The sequence below is a fragment of the Corvus moneduloides genome, chromosome 4 (genome assembly GCF_009650955.1).
Source record: "Corvus moneduloides isolate bCorMon1 chromosome 4, bCorMon1.pri, whole genome shotgun sequence".
Taxonomy (NCBI): domain Eukaryota; kingdom Metazoa; phylum Chordata; class Aves; order Passeriformes; family Corvidae; genus Corvus; species Corvus moneduloides.
The window spans coordinates 65,666,826-65,682,455 of NC_045479.1; the positions used below are offsets into that span (position 1 = coordinate 65,666,826).

The 15,630-nt window shown below is 37.2% G+C and overlaps 1 protein-coding gene across 1 annotated transcript in view; it reads right to left on the bottom strand.

Moving 5' to 3' along the window:
* Nucleotides 1-15,630, bottom strand: part of PCLO (piccolo presynaptic cytomatrix protein) — a 327,932-nt gene that overhangs the window by 298,175 nt on the left and 14,127 nt on the right. Inside the window, 1 exon segment of the mRNA XM_032107596.1 lies at nucleotides 9,526-10,920. Within this exon segment, the coding sequence (XP_031963487.1) occupies nucleotides 9,526-10,920 (1,395 nt within the window).

Here is a 15,630-nt window from a genome sequence, read left to right on the forward strand (position 1 = left end):
TTAAATACGTTGAAACTTTACTGCTTTAGCCAATTTTTAGTGTCAAATTGAATTTTGAGCAAACAAGCATCAATTTGGAGCATATTTCAGTACAAAAAATTTAAGAAATAACAAGTATTTCAAATATTCCAGTTTTTTTCCTACTGTAATTCAAAAGCAAGAAGAGAGCATCTGAAGTTGGGTATGTGCCCAGGTTGGTTTTCTTGTACTACATCAGAGTTCAATGTTTCATGAATTGCTGTGGGGAAATAATATGTATATAGACATTTAAGAGTTGGTGTGTTGGTTTGGGGGAGGGTGAAGAATAGGAACAGGCATATGTGACAGCTTTTTCAGACAATAAAGGACTTAATATCACACTCTAAATGTACAAAAATATAGTTACTAACTATTATCCTGAAGACAATAGCTAACAGTTTGTCAGCAACCAGAAAGAAATACATTTTTTCTTCCCATATAAAAGGGAAGATACAAAAACTTAAGACCAATTACAGAAGTGACACTTCAAAAAAAAGCCTCAGGTATTTGTATTGACAACTACTGATGAGGATCAGAGTTATGTCAACATCTTCAGTGTACTCCTGTATTTGCAAATATGTGCAATTATGAGAATGCTATTGTAAAACCAAACAAATCACAACAATATACTTCTTATGGATGTCAGGAATATGGCCAGAAATCTCAAAAAAAAAAAAAATTATTACAAATACATTTGGAGTTTTTAGAACAATTATTCAGGTAACCACAAAATCTTCTCAAAAAAAGTAACTACACACATTAGAATGGTATACTTAAGGACAAGATTTCGTATGTTCAATTTCTAATCTCTATACATGACAGCTGGACCATTTCCAATGTGAAGGCTGTTTGCTAAGGGAAAAAAAGAAAGGAAAAAAATACCCCAACAACAACAAAGAAATTTACTAACCTAGAAACACTAAAAACAGAAGACCACCAGATGGTCTTTCAAGCCTTGTCCTTAGAAGCCTAAGTTACCTCACTGTCTGAGTAATTTCATTAACCTATAAAACACAGATGGAAAACTAATACACCTCATCATTCTTCTCAGTGAGTGTTCTGGTCTGATACAGCCTACTGGCTCTTACGGTTTTTTTTCCCCCTAGTGATGCAAAAATATATATTTTCCCCCTTTCCCTCCCAACTCACCAGCATTTTGTGCAAAATTCAGCCAGAATGGTTCAGCAGCAGCTAATCCCCCTCTTCAACATCAGTCTGCGACCTCCCGTTTCAAAAGCTGCTAGACAGCATCTCCAGCAGCTTACTGGCATGAATCTAATCGCCTTTCCACTACTATATAATGGCTTAGGTTCCCCTCAGCCTCCATCCTTACTCTTAGTAATACTGGTGAAATCAATTTATTAGATAAATAACATTAAATCTAAAGCCAGGCTTGTTCTCATTCTGGTCCACTGAACTATTTGCATTTCAGAAATACTAAAAATAATTACTGGCCACTGTCTCTTTAAATGACACAATCTTTCCACTACTCTGGGGGAAATATTAATGTGCAGAATACAAATAGAAATCAGGTAAGTGCCCCCTCTTGCTCATTTCATCTCTAGCTTTAAATCTGAAGGTTTATTTTTACAGCTGGTCGCACTTCCTACAAACAGTTAAAATTAGTTGCAAAATTACTTTGATTATGCTCATGCTATACCATTAAGTTTAAAATCACCCCACAGTAGTGGAAAACAAGTGATTTTATAGAATTTCTTTGTGTGAAATGTTGACCTTTCTTTACTAATATACTGTTGTGGTGTGACAACATTCGGCTTTTGGTCAGCAGAAATGACATGAAATTTTTAACATAAATAGCTTTGTTCTTCAAGAAATGGGATCACAAAATGTATGCAAATGTTTAAATTGACAGCGTACTGTCTTCTCAGAATATTATTAAATACTACACGATCTATCGGTCCGACTACTGTCAATCAGAGTAACAAATATGCAGGGAAAAATATCCTGGTTTCAGATATATAAAATCCTCAGATATTTTTCAAAATGCTGTAATAGCATTTTCAAAATGCTATTTATAGCATTTGTTCCTTGGAAGAGCATCAGCTCTTCATATTCCTGGAAAATTAAAAAAAAAAAATTCATTTGAAGCTCCCCCTATAGGGAATCTTTTGGAACACCAAAACTATGTAAGGGTTCTTATAAAAAGCTAAATGTTTTATATTTTTATGGTCGCACAAGTTATGACAATGTCTCCACATATGATTAATGTGACCAGATAGAATGTAATGTCTTACCTGGGCACAAAAAAAAAAAAAAAAAAAAAAAAAGGCACTTTACATACAGTAGATTTTGTTTGTTTGCTTATGAAAATCTGGAAGTGGATGACTGGGTCTTTTATTGAAATTAACTAAAACTCACAGCAATATTTAAAGTCTCTAAATTAAGCATTTTTGTTTCTCAATAAAACATGAAAAAAATGTATTTTTCTGTAATGGAAGAGAAAAACATGAAATACCTTTATCTCAATAAATAAATTATCTTTAAATTACTATTATAAAGTTGAGTGCAAAAATTCGAACAATTAATACCAGCTTAGCTTTCAAAAGACTTCTTCCTCATTCAATAATGGGAAACCAACCAAATTTCTAATGAAGTAACAGAGAAGAAAATCACCTGGCTCAAGGCCAGGTCAGTAATTTTCCTGATAATCTGTTTTAGATTTGTGACTCCACCTTGACTGTCTCTAATACATTAGTCTGTAAACTATCTGCACAGGAGAAAAATAAACCACACACAAAAATCAACACTAAGAGCTCTGCATTAATCGCTTGCCTAAGCATTTTCTCTTTCAAAAATGCAAAGGCATCTAAGATGGAATAAGTGTATATAAGTAAAGAATTCATTGCAAATGAATTCCACGTGGATGAAGAATAGCCAGATAGACAGGAGCTGTGGGTGCCAGCAGCAGTGCTGCTATAGACATCCCTTTGGATTTCACACCATCGGTAGCCGTTACCAACATTAATAAAAGCCATCTGGCCTTACATGGCTTTATGTCTGTATCTCATTGTTGGTTTCAATGGAGTTCTTTGTTCAGAGAGGTAATTTGGAAACTTTTAGAGAGTAGAATAAAGAAAACAAATAGCAGGCAATTAATCATGGTAATAGTCCTTCCAAAGGTCACACTATTACTTTGAGCAATGAGACCAATCTTCACTCCTTGAATTTAATTTCAGGGGGAAAAAAACAAAACCTAATTTTATGGTCATAAATACTGAAAAGGAAAATTAACAAGAATGCAGTCTTGTAATGAATGCCTTGACTAATAACCGTGGAGATCTAAGATGCCTTGCTTTCAAATACTGTCCCAAGACCACGTTCAGAAATAACCATCAAACCTGACTGCCAAAAAATGAAACTGCATTAGTGTATAATTTTCTCTGGACCAAGGAGCCCTACTGAACTGCAAGACACCTGTTCAGAGAAAGTTGTGAGAAAGTAGGGATGTTTTCATTTCCCTCTACAGTGATGAGGAATTCAAACAAAACCATCACAGGACATCTACTGAATAGGTTATCTGGATGCAGCTGTTCACTCTGCTGAAACTTAAGTGCAGACTTGTGGGGTCTTGGAGGAAATTGAGAGACAAGAAGCTTAGCTGTACCACGGCCTGAGCTGAGGATAAGAGTCCTGAAGTTCCATATCTATCTGCAGATCTGTATTTTGCATATAATATCGTTGAAGAAGAAATAAACTTGGCTAACCACCACCACATCACATTTGACCATGAGCAGGCTTTATTATTATTTATTAAAGTAACTGTAGCTGGTATGCTTAAGACCAAGAAGTACTGCCTCTGGTGGAACTATTCTCAAAGACACATCAAAATCAGATCCCACAAGAGGTCTCCATGTCTGGACTCCACAGGGGTTTAAACAGAAGCTAGACACTGCTCAAAAGGAACAGCTCAAGCCGTGTGTAAAAGACCGAAGTTCAGGCCTCTGTAAAATCATCAGGTCAAAGCTGGGCTTTTTGGAACAGGTTTAGCTGAGGCATCATAGAAGGACACGAGCTCCTAATATGCTTACAAGTATCTGTCTGTCTTTAAGAATTTAAATACGAATATTAAAATGTGAATACCGGAAATCTAACTCTGTTGATGAAGCTTAAGCCCTTCAACCTTATTTAAAAAGTGAATTCAGGCATTAAATTTTTAAAAAATATTTATCTGTGTTCAATTTTGACTAAATCATCCATCAAAGAGTCATTCCACACTAGCCCTTCTATTTTGTAAATACACAATATACGTGTTTATAGGAAAAATAGAAGACATGAGTCATTCTGTTATGAAAAATATTTCCATGTTCATGTTTTTTTCTATCATGCAGATTGAATAATTTAAACAGAAAAGTAGGATACCTAATTTGGAGTGAAATTAATTTCATTCTGACTGTCAAGAAATATAGTGGGGTTTTTATCATCTAACATGCACTCTGTTTTTCAATGCCAGATTTTATCTTTCAAAATAATAGTTAGCAGTAGTTTTAATATTTTCTCAATTATAAAGAATTATCATTTAATGGAAAGAATTTTCATAAGTGCTAGTTGTTCATAAGTTGTGCTACCCTATTATGTTCTATATTATTTAGTTAGTTTATTAAACAGTAATAGCACTCACTCTCTTACGATCAAAATTTTAAAAGGATCTTTAAAGGGAGAGGGAAGAAACAGAGAAGATAAATTATGCAACTGAAAGGAGTGGTTGTTTTTCCCTTTGTATCTTTAATGCAAATTGTTCTTCACTGTGTTTCCCAGACACCATCTGTTTCCAAAACAACTCATCACCAAACACAAGAGAGCAGAGAGGAATTTCTTATAAGAGGTAAACCTGCCAGTTTGCAGAGTGGTCTGAGCTTTTTCAAGTAGGAAACACATGACAGTACAGAGCTGTTAATTAATTAAAGACGGGCAATGGGTGTCACCTCAGTGATGATGCAGTACACTATTTTAGGGATTTTCATTAGAATAATAGATGGATTATTCTTTATAATGTTGCGGCACACTTGTTTTAAGAAGTCCAAAGTACATCTGGGCATTCAATAGCAGGGTTCGATTCACTTAGTATAGGTTTGGGGGGGTGGGGTTAAATTATTTTTTAAAGCCTACTTTTGAAGCTTGCATATCAGGTCACACTTCCTCAGGGCCTCACTCCATTTCACATATCAGTGAAGTCTTGGAAAAACATAAACTAGCAGAATTATTTACACTGGATGCTCACTCACCTGTGCCAGTACCCGTTATGCAGGATTTTGGGAGGAGGTAGAAAACCCAAGATATATCCAGGTATATGACACTGTGCCACCACAAAATCCCTCCCTTCATCTCCAGAGAGACTTATATCAGTTCCAAAATGCTATTTATTGCTACATCTAGAAGTTCCTACTAGAGAGGAAGGTACCAATTTTTCACCTGATTACACTATGGAGTTTAATGATAGCACTGTGATTACTTAAAAAAAAAATCATTTATATTTTTGCTTTGCCTTCTGGTGACAGTATGTGGGGACAAGGAAAAAGTATTTATTTAGTTAGGTCTAGTAAGTAGGAGTGTAAAAATGAGTTATCAGAAAAACATGTAAATTCTTTTACAAAGTTATACACTTATTTATAAAAAAAAGATATATAAGAATATAGATGGGACAGCAACCATCAATCTTTGTAGACTCCTGCCATCATATCCACCAATGTAAAACAATTTCATACAGACTATATGTGCTGTAATAAACATATTAAGAAATATCACTCTAAAATTGTTTATATTATCTATTCTGATCACATATCTAACAGATTACATCTTTTTCAAACAAAAAATCCTTAGCAAGTCAGAGATACGATGTGTCTTTCCCAGTCCCCCCTGTCCTTCTCCATCATTTAAAAATTCTCTCCTTTCTGCAGCCCCAGTAATTTATTTCACACAGGGAACATTCTTTACTTCCTCGTACCTTTCCAGGTAATTTTATAGCTATCAGTAGACTAAAAAGTGCTTCTGTTGTTCTCCTGGCAGTTCTATTAGATTAAATCCATTAGCATGGTCACATATACACACTTCACATTTTCAGCTCTCTCTGTTCATAACGTGACTCTATTATAAAGATGTTATCCTTCTTATTGCCCATATAGAATCTAAAAATCTGGATTATCTTATTTTTCCTTGGTTTAGCTTTTAAATCATCTTTTTTTAAAATGTTTTATTACTACATTAATTGATCACAGGTTCTATATTCCTGACCTCAACGTACTTAATTACATTATAGACAACCATCTCTGCTCCTGCTCAATATTCTGAACAGTTCACTGGGTTTTAAATGCACAAAATGGTCGTTGCCACACATTTCATTTCTGGCTTCAGCAGTTGTGATCTTGTGCTTTGTTACTAAAAATAGAGCTGCTCCAACTACCTGAGCTGGAAAGCTAATTACGGAGCTGGTAAACAGTTCTCCTCCCCATTGAGCAAATGGCAGAATAAGGAGCCTGCTAATGCACTAGGGCTCCCATGGTCCTGTAGGTCTCTGAAATGTATCAAGTGTCATTTATTTAATCGTTTGTGGCTATTTGCATCATGGATAAATTACCATTTAAGTAAATAACTGCTTGACTGTTGTATCAACAAATCAGGGAGAAAAAGAACAGTCAGCTCATTTTAAGAAAAAGTATTCTAGCCTAATTCTCTGCCTGCACAAATCAAAACAACTTCACTGAAGTAAATAGCATATTGTTGATTTTGACTAGGTAAGAGTCTAGTTCTATTTTCTGCAGTAGAGGGGTTATCAGAGGACTGACTGCAGAAGCTCTAAGACATTTTTCAAAGTTATTTCTGTCACATACACACAAGAACAAACAACTGCCACTGTAAGAAAGCACCTTCTTCCCTTAAAAGAACTCTCAGCCATGTCTTGCAGTACTGCAGCATGTTGGCTGGAAAAAACTCCCTGCTGAGAGATCTTAAGGTAGAAGTGCCCACAGGGGTTAGATTCTCCTCTCCATTTGAGAGTGAAACACTGGTTTCTCTGTTCCATCGGACTGACCCTTATCATGTAGCCTAATATAAGCTTTGTTGGCAACAAGGGTTTAGCCATCACTCAGACAATAAAACTCCACTCATTTTCAGCCATTACTGAGGAAACAACTTGTAGATGACACAGAAGCAACTGTCAGAATAACTGTGATACATCTGCAGGCCCAAAGAAAAACTAAAATTATGTTTAAGATGCATTATGTTTGTTCATCCAAAATCACTTCTGGGGCCAAGAAGGCATGTAGCTTCTGGAATTTTATTTTTTATCTGATTACACAGTATAGAAATAAAAGAATTAGGTAGAAAACCACCAGAAAGACCAATTTTAAAAAGCATTTCTATTTCTCCTTCCTAACCCCCAAAGAAAGAGACAAGTAAATAAAACCTCCAATATGGTACTGAACACATTAGAAGAACTTGGTGGACAAAAAGAGTATGCAAGTGAGCATAAACTATTTTCTCACCATCATGTTTCTGTCATGTAAAAGCAATATACTACATACTGTGCATCCAGGGAAAGAATTGCTATCTGAGCATAAATACATTATTTACACAGCTCAGTTGGGAGATGTTCTGTCTGTCCAATCTTTATGCAAAGAAAAGTCAGGATGCCTTCAGCCAACTAAACCACCTCCTGTTGTGAAGGAAAAGTAAGTTGACACTTCTTAGCAAAACTGATTGGAAAAAGAAGGCAAGGCAGAAAATGTGGACAGAGGTGGAAATGTGTAGTACAAGGAAGAAGAAAATGCAAGCAGGAACCAAAAGAGAAACAAAGAAAGGCATGAGGAAGTCAGATTAGGAAAATCAATCATATTTCAAGCTCTGCATATTCTAAAGAACAGAAAAAGAGAGAATCTTCTAACAAAAACAGTGATGGAAAAACAGAAACTGAGTACCAGCCTTCTCATCCTAACCAGAAGAATTTCAGGAAACTTGTCTGCACACCACAAGGCAGGCTCACACCATCACAACTAAGTCAACTCTAAGAAGGCAAGTCATGCACCAGGACTTATGTAGTTGTCATTTGAGCAGCATTTCACCAGAACTCACACATCTTGTTTCCATGGTACTCTGTGTATGCATACTAGTGTGCATCTGAAAAAAGCCATATGCATTTTTCACATTTAAACGCACAAAAGTGTGTGTGTGCTTACACACAGTTGGGCAATGATGAAGCATTGTGTGTGTTTGATGGTATTCAGTGCATAAACAATGTTAAAAATCAATTTTCAATCACTGATCAATCTTCCTGCATTTTCAGGCCTTTCTTTCTGACCTAAGTGACCAAGTGCATTAGACAACACATTCATGAATTGGATAAAATGTGCTTATTATAGTAGGACAAAGACCTCTCAAATAACAGTATATTCCAGAAAATAATCCATAGCAAAGAGCACGTGCAAACAACATAAGCAGTATGTTCCCTGCACTGTGCTATTTCTTCCCACATTTATTCTCACCTTAAGGCAGAGATGTGATATCCTTTAACCCTGGCAGTCATTTGTCATTTATTCATTCAGATTTTAAAGGCAGAGCATTGACAACCACAGTCTTCATGTGCTGCACAGACCGACTTAAGCATTTCAACTGCTCACAAGTATTTTTAAGTGGTCTGCTTCTGTTGAATTAAATCTGCCAAATTCATAGGGCAAATAAGATGTGCCTCCACCTTTCAATTAAGCTAGTATAAAGTTTCCAATCCCCTGTCAAAAAGAAATTACATGGAGAAAAGAAGTGGGTAAAAACATGCAATGTGAGGAAACTGTTGAAAGTAAGTCGTGTAATTCTTTTAAATATAAGTAGCTATCTCAGGCAATCACAGAAAAAAGCACTTTCAAAGTGACAGTCTTTAATGAATGAAGTAACTTTATGAGCCTTTCATTGTTCTTGCCAAAAAATTACATCTTTCACCACACAGGTATCACTCAAACTTCAACCTTCCTAATGAGCGCATCAGCATATGCAAAGACTCCAGAGCCAGAATAAGATGAATGGAATAAATTTGGGGATATACTAAACAGGAGGGAAGGGCAACAACTAAGAATTAACACATTCCTTCATTCAATAGTTTTTTGAATCAGAGGCACTGATTAAACAAGTACATGTTAGCAGACAACACAGAAGTATATCAAAAAGAAGCTTAGACTGAAAGTACAGTAGTTTGCTGTGTCATAGCAGCACCAATTTCATAGGAGTTGATAACCATATCTGCTTATGTCTCAAAGCCCTAGCAACCACCTATACCAGACCTCCTCATATGCCAAAAATTCATCAGAAGTACTATCTGACAAGTGGGTCTCTGAAATGTATCTTCATACAACACAGATCCTTAATTTTAAAAGACCTCAGATGATGAAATGCTCAAGAAAATTTCTTAACAATTCAATAGCTAAAACCCAGCTATTTATGTCTCCACAGCACAGGGAGCCTGTAGGTAGGAATACAGGGTAAACACAGACTCCGTCGCCTTACCTCAGCTATGTGCGGCATTGGGTTAAATCCACAGAGATTGCACACAACTTTCTTGCACTCGGTACAGGTATTAAAGTTGGGGGGATCCTTAGAACCAATATTTAGTCCAGTTTTACAAAGGGGACAAGACATTTCAGGCTGGCTGGCTTTGTCTGGTTCCAACAGCCCATCAGGTTTCTTAGCTTCAGCAGCCTGAGGCTTGCTATCTTTAGCCAAACCAGGTTTCTTTTCTAAATCAGATCCTTTAGTTAAAACACTATCCACTTTTGATGGCTCTGATTTTTCAGTTGTAAGAGGCTTGGCTTCCTTCTTTACAGGAACAACTTTTGGAGGAGGCTGAGCCTGACCAGTCTCTTTGGGGGCTGTTTGAGGGGCGGGAGGCTGTGGTGGAGGCTGGGGCTGCTTTGCTGCAGGAGGGGCGCCTGATGTCTGAGACCCTGGCTGACCCGCTGTGGAAATTAAATTTGAGGCCTGGCTGAAGAATGAAGCTCCAAATCCGAAGAGTTTCCCAGTAACTGTTTCTTGTGGCGTTGTAGGCTGAGGCTTAGGGGCATCAGTGATGCCTCCCAGATTAAGGCTGAAACGCCTCGACTGCTCCGGAGTTTTCTGAGGTGGCTGCGGCTGAGGTGCCGGCTGTGCTGGCCCTGGCTTGGGTCCTGCCCCTGCTTGTGGGCCCTTGGGAGCTGCTTTTGTATCAGGCTTTGGGGCTGGTTTTGTTGGTAACTTTTTAGGATCATCTTTTGTTTGTGTTGGCTCAACAGGCTTTTGAGCTTTAGCATCTGGTCTAGCCCCAGGCTGAGACGCAAGCTTGGGATCTGACTTCTGCCGAGACACTTGCGGAACAGGTTTGGAATCTGGTTTATCCCCGGCTGGATGTGTGTCCTGCGACGGCTTTGCTAGCTCAGGCTTTGGGGAGTCTGTCACTTTCTGCTGAGTTGGTGGTCTGGGACCTGCCAAATCCTGTTTCTGCTCTAGAGCTGCAGAGGTAGATACAGTGTCTGCTGTAGGCTTCTGTACACTGGGCTGTTTTTGCTTATCTTCAGCCTGTGTCGGCTTGACCTGATCAGATTTTGGAGTGGCATCTCTGGTTTGTTGGGAGATCTCAGTGGGCTCTGCACGGGGTTGTTTTGATTTTACAGGGGGAGACCCAGGCAAGGGGGTTTGCTTTTTTTGTGGCAGAGGTTTTTTTGGATCTGCTAACTGTGAAGGATCAGGTTTTGAAGTAATATCTTTCTTTTGAACAGGCTGTGGCTGGGGAGATGGTTTAGCTGTTGAAGGTGGAATGGGTGTCTTCTGTTTGGGTGCAGGTGGCTGTGGCCCAGGACCATGACCTGCTGCTAGGTCACCTCCTAATGCTCTTTGCATCTGGCAGTTTAAACAGAGCCATTCACTGATCTGAAAAAAATAAAGGCATTATAATTAAGATAAGACAAAGTTAATAAAGAAAACATAATAGTAAGTTATTCTAATATAAGACTTGCTGCAATATTTGAAACTTCTGTGTAAAAAGGGAGAAATATCACTAATAATGTTTTGCAATTAACATGCACAGCTGATTATTTTCATTCTTCTCCACGTTGCTGTGAGTCAAGCTATCACTGAACCCATGATTCTAATGGTTTCACATTCAGTTTACACACAGCTGAATATTGGAGGATGAAAACCCAACAGAATGAAAAAAATGCATTGGAATTTCATGGGACCTAGCAGTGATTCATTTACAGCAATGATTTGCCAGAATAATGACAAATACTGCTAAAATAGTTTAACACATCAAGTCTGCTGACAGAAAACAATAATCAGAATTAAAACACAGTAAATGCATAATTATCTTTAAGCATACATCTATCAAGCTCTTCATACAGCTTATGCTTTTGGTAATGGTTTAAATTACAGAGCACAGGTATTGGCAGTACATATGTATCCAATGAATTGGGCACAGAGGTGTAAACTGGCATTATGTTTACATTTATGTTTATAATAACACAGACTTATGCTTTACCACCAATTTCAGAGGGCAAGTCTTCATCCAAAATCAGTGAGGAGCTTTGCCTGACCCCTGATGGTATTTCAAGAGCCATAATTAGGTTTCCCAAAACCCCTCTGTTATTAGAAGTTTCTAGGGTAATTACTATACCTCTCTATACAATGGGCCCCTCTTTTCACACAGAGGAGAAGGAGTAAGGCAAATAATGTATTCACCCATGCTTCTCATCAATTACAGTACCTCACAACTTCAAAACATTTTTTGTCATTCCAAGCAGTATTACATTAGAGGGAAATCGTATTTCTGGTAAGACAGAAAAGCCCAGCTTCCCCATCTGAGAAAGGATCAAACTGCCTAAAACATGTGGTCATGTGCTACCTTCCACACTTTCCATCACTAGCAGAAACATTATAGGCAGCAAAAATGCCATTCAATATGGTACAGAGTCCCATGGGCCTGCACCTGCAAGCAGATATTTAAGCAGGTCACCTGTAGCTCTTCTCCTATTCTTTAGTCTGTGTGTGAAATGCAGGGTACCAGCTACAGCATTTGCATGCACCACTGCAACAGAGGGAACTGCAGGTAGGAAAACACTCAACATAAGTCTCTTTTCCCTTAAGGGTGAAGATTCCTGGATGCTGTTCCTCACTCAAGTCTCAATGATCTTCATTATCTTTTACAACATAAATGATTCTGTGATGCTATGAAATCTCTACCACACACCATGGAACAAATAGAGGCACTACATGCAAAGAAAGATTTTGTCTGTGTAATATTGGAGCTCACTGGAAGGAAAGAGCTCTGATGTCATGGAATGAGGCAATGAATTCATTACTTTGGTGTGCCTTGCCAGCCTTGGATTTTTGCAGCAGCAAAAATTAAGAGTTGGATGCAGCCCCCTAAAACACAGTTAGTTCAATTATTCTGATAAACATGGTTTAAAAACACACTCTGGTATATAAATTCACTATTACTAACAGCTCCACATGGCAATGCCAAATTTTGGCCTCAGCTGTAAAGTTACCATTCGTAATAAGGCTGCTCTTATCTTCCATTTTCAGTGCAATTTTTTTTAGATTGTTTAAACAGTTCTCTGATCTATTTGCAAACCATATAGCAAATGACTGTTAAAAAGTGGAAACAACTGAAAAAAACCTGGAACACATATTTAAGCTCTGCCTTGAATTATGAAAGGAATTAATTTCAGACCTGTACAGAGGATTTGAGCAAGGATTACATTTAGCTTAACTCCCATTTTGTTTGATTAGTGATCACTTCCCTTACCTGATTTTAGATATTAGTAACATAATTTAATTAAGATACATACTAATACCATTTCTGGATGAATCCTTAAGGTTTTTATAGGGTTTAAGTGTAATCAAAGACCAAGCTGTTACAGTGGTCTGGCTTGGCAAAGAAACTAAGATTTCTTATGTTCGGGAGGTAGCCTCCACTCTACAGTGGAGAAAGACAAAATCCTGTGAGGAGCTTTCTAATGGACCTTAGTAAGGAATGGCTTTTTCCTCTATCCACAGAATTTTTACAGATATTTGAAAAATGCACTTTCCACAGGGATTCACTGCTTCTGCTTCTTTTTGACACCACGGCAATAAAAGGTGCCTACCTGTTGTCTGTCATTCAGCTTCCAGGAAATCTAAATTAAAGTCACTACACCACCTTTAAAGCCTCAAATGAAGTAGCTGTAGGGCTGATGGGGCTAAAAAATGAATAGTTTGAATAATTCTTACATTTAAGTCGTGCAGATTCCAATTGCATTTATAAGCATTTAAGGTTGTCTTCAACCTGCAGCTGGTCCAGTCTGATTCCACTACCTACTTGGAGTCCAAACAAACATTACTTCGATGCTACAGATTTCAAAACAACCTTGTGCAGAAGAGAAAACCTTAACCCTCAACCATTAATTTTTCCTTATTAAAAAAAAAATTATATACATATACACATATATGTGCATTCTTGGTATGAAACTGAAGCCTCTAAAACTAAAACTGAATTTGCTACTCCTTCAGCTGAACTTCAAAATGGAAAATGTAGGAAGTTTCACTAACCTGTATTATTTTTTAAATCTTTCTGGTTTAAACATAGAATTCCTCCCATGCATTTTAGTGAGAGGAATTAAGTGCCAAAACCATCAAATCATTATAGGTTACACACATCTTCAAAGAAATACAAAACTGCACAAACTATAGTCCTGTTGTTGGAACAGCAGGAGTTCAAAATGAAATGTGCTATGTGATATAGTTTTCTATCAAACACTTGCCTGTTTGTTCTACTGGAATTACAGAGATTTTTCATAAATTTTAACAGGAGCAGGCTTCCATTTAATACAGATGCTCTTACACATTATTACAGACGAAGTAAAACTTGCTGCTGCTGTAGATACCAAAAAATACAGTTTTTTCTCTATCCTTAAAGGTGTTCCTGGGCAACAGTTCTGTGACTTCCTAGTTTCTTTCTCCACATTTCTAATACCTTTATGTAGGATTAAAAAGCAAAAGTTTCCAGAGGAACTTGGGAGCTTTAGAAGTTCTTGTCTGTGAAGGAGATTCCTCTTTGATGCTGAGAAACCCAAGCTGTCTGTTTTTAACCAGTATATAGGGGTGGGAGCTGGGTCTTATTTCTAGAAGAAATCGGTAAGATTTTCTTCATTCTGAGACCCATGCCATTAAGTGCCATAACTAGGACCGTAAATTTGACAGATTTCATGCAGCAATTTTGTTCAGATTTCAACTCCTCAACAAAAAAAATTGCTACTTTGTTTTCTAACTGCTGTAGAAACTATGTGCCCTCAGAACAACAAAGAAGTAATTAAAATTTATTTTATGTATTCATCAACCGTAGCATCAACTCTTCTAGTTTGAAGCACTAAATGAATTTATTCAGTATTTTACTAACAACATCCATGGAGAATTACTTTGAAGAAAATTGTAACAGTAGATAGATGATGAATGCATAAAGAAAGTCAAGCTAACAGCTGACACCAATAACAAATAAGAACTTCAGTTCAGTCGTGCTCTCTATCCTAAACAGAGCCAACACAATTGAAGGCAATCCAGTGTCTATTCCTTTCTTCAAAAAGGGTTCAGATTTGTTCTAACAACACAAACCCATCAAAAGCAATAGGAAAGTTGTCAGCAAGCACATTGCCTGGGCATGCTTAATTTCTATCCCTGCAGATGACTTCAGGGAGGAAGAGAATCTATGTTGATTCTATGATTCCAGATGTACATGAGAAATAAATTTTGACTTGCAGATTGAACATATTTCATATAAAAATTACTGGCAAACAATATGAATGTGGCTTTCAGAAGCCATTTTAACAGTCCTTTTGCAGAGCAGAGCTGCACTCTAAGGGAACAGGTCTCATTCTCATTTAGACCAGTCATTTGCTGCTATAAAAAGAAACTTAAAAGATATACATAAAAATATTAATATAAATGTAAAGATTTATAAAGCCTTTGCATTACCACAGATATATAAGTGGACTTTGCTGTTAATTGCTCAGCTCCAAAGCTTTATCGACAAAATCAGTTTCTAGTCTGAAAACACAGCAACTTATTTGGTCCCTGGAAACTTCAAAGAGCTGAGATGAATCCAGATTTGGTTCTTAGCAGACATTTTTGCCAAGATGATGAGAGAAACATGAAAAATAAAGTACTCAAGCACACGATTTTATGCAGCTTTGTGCAGTGTGAGACAAGAAACTAAATCATAAAATCCTGTTATGAACAAAAAAGAACTATCACAAACCAAATTAAATTAGTATACCAACATACAAGTGAAAATCTCTTCTAAAGAAGTCTGTGCAATAATGGAGACAAGGTTTTTTCTTCTACACCATCCTTCCATGAATAAGATCTCAGCTGTTCAAAGTAATTACACCGAATCAAACATTTAACTATTGTACACAGTATGCAACTGATCCTCATTTCAGGCAAACAGATCATCACTACAAAATACATATTTACCTTCCTTTCAAGTATCAGATGAGTTTATCAGGGAACACTGACTCAAGATGCTCACAAACATGACACTAGATTCTAGTCAGCAGCATGGTCCGTGGGTATCCATTCCACAAACCACAGCAGTGGTTACAAGCT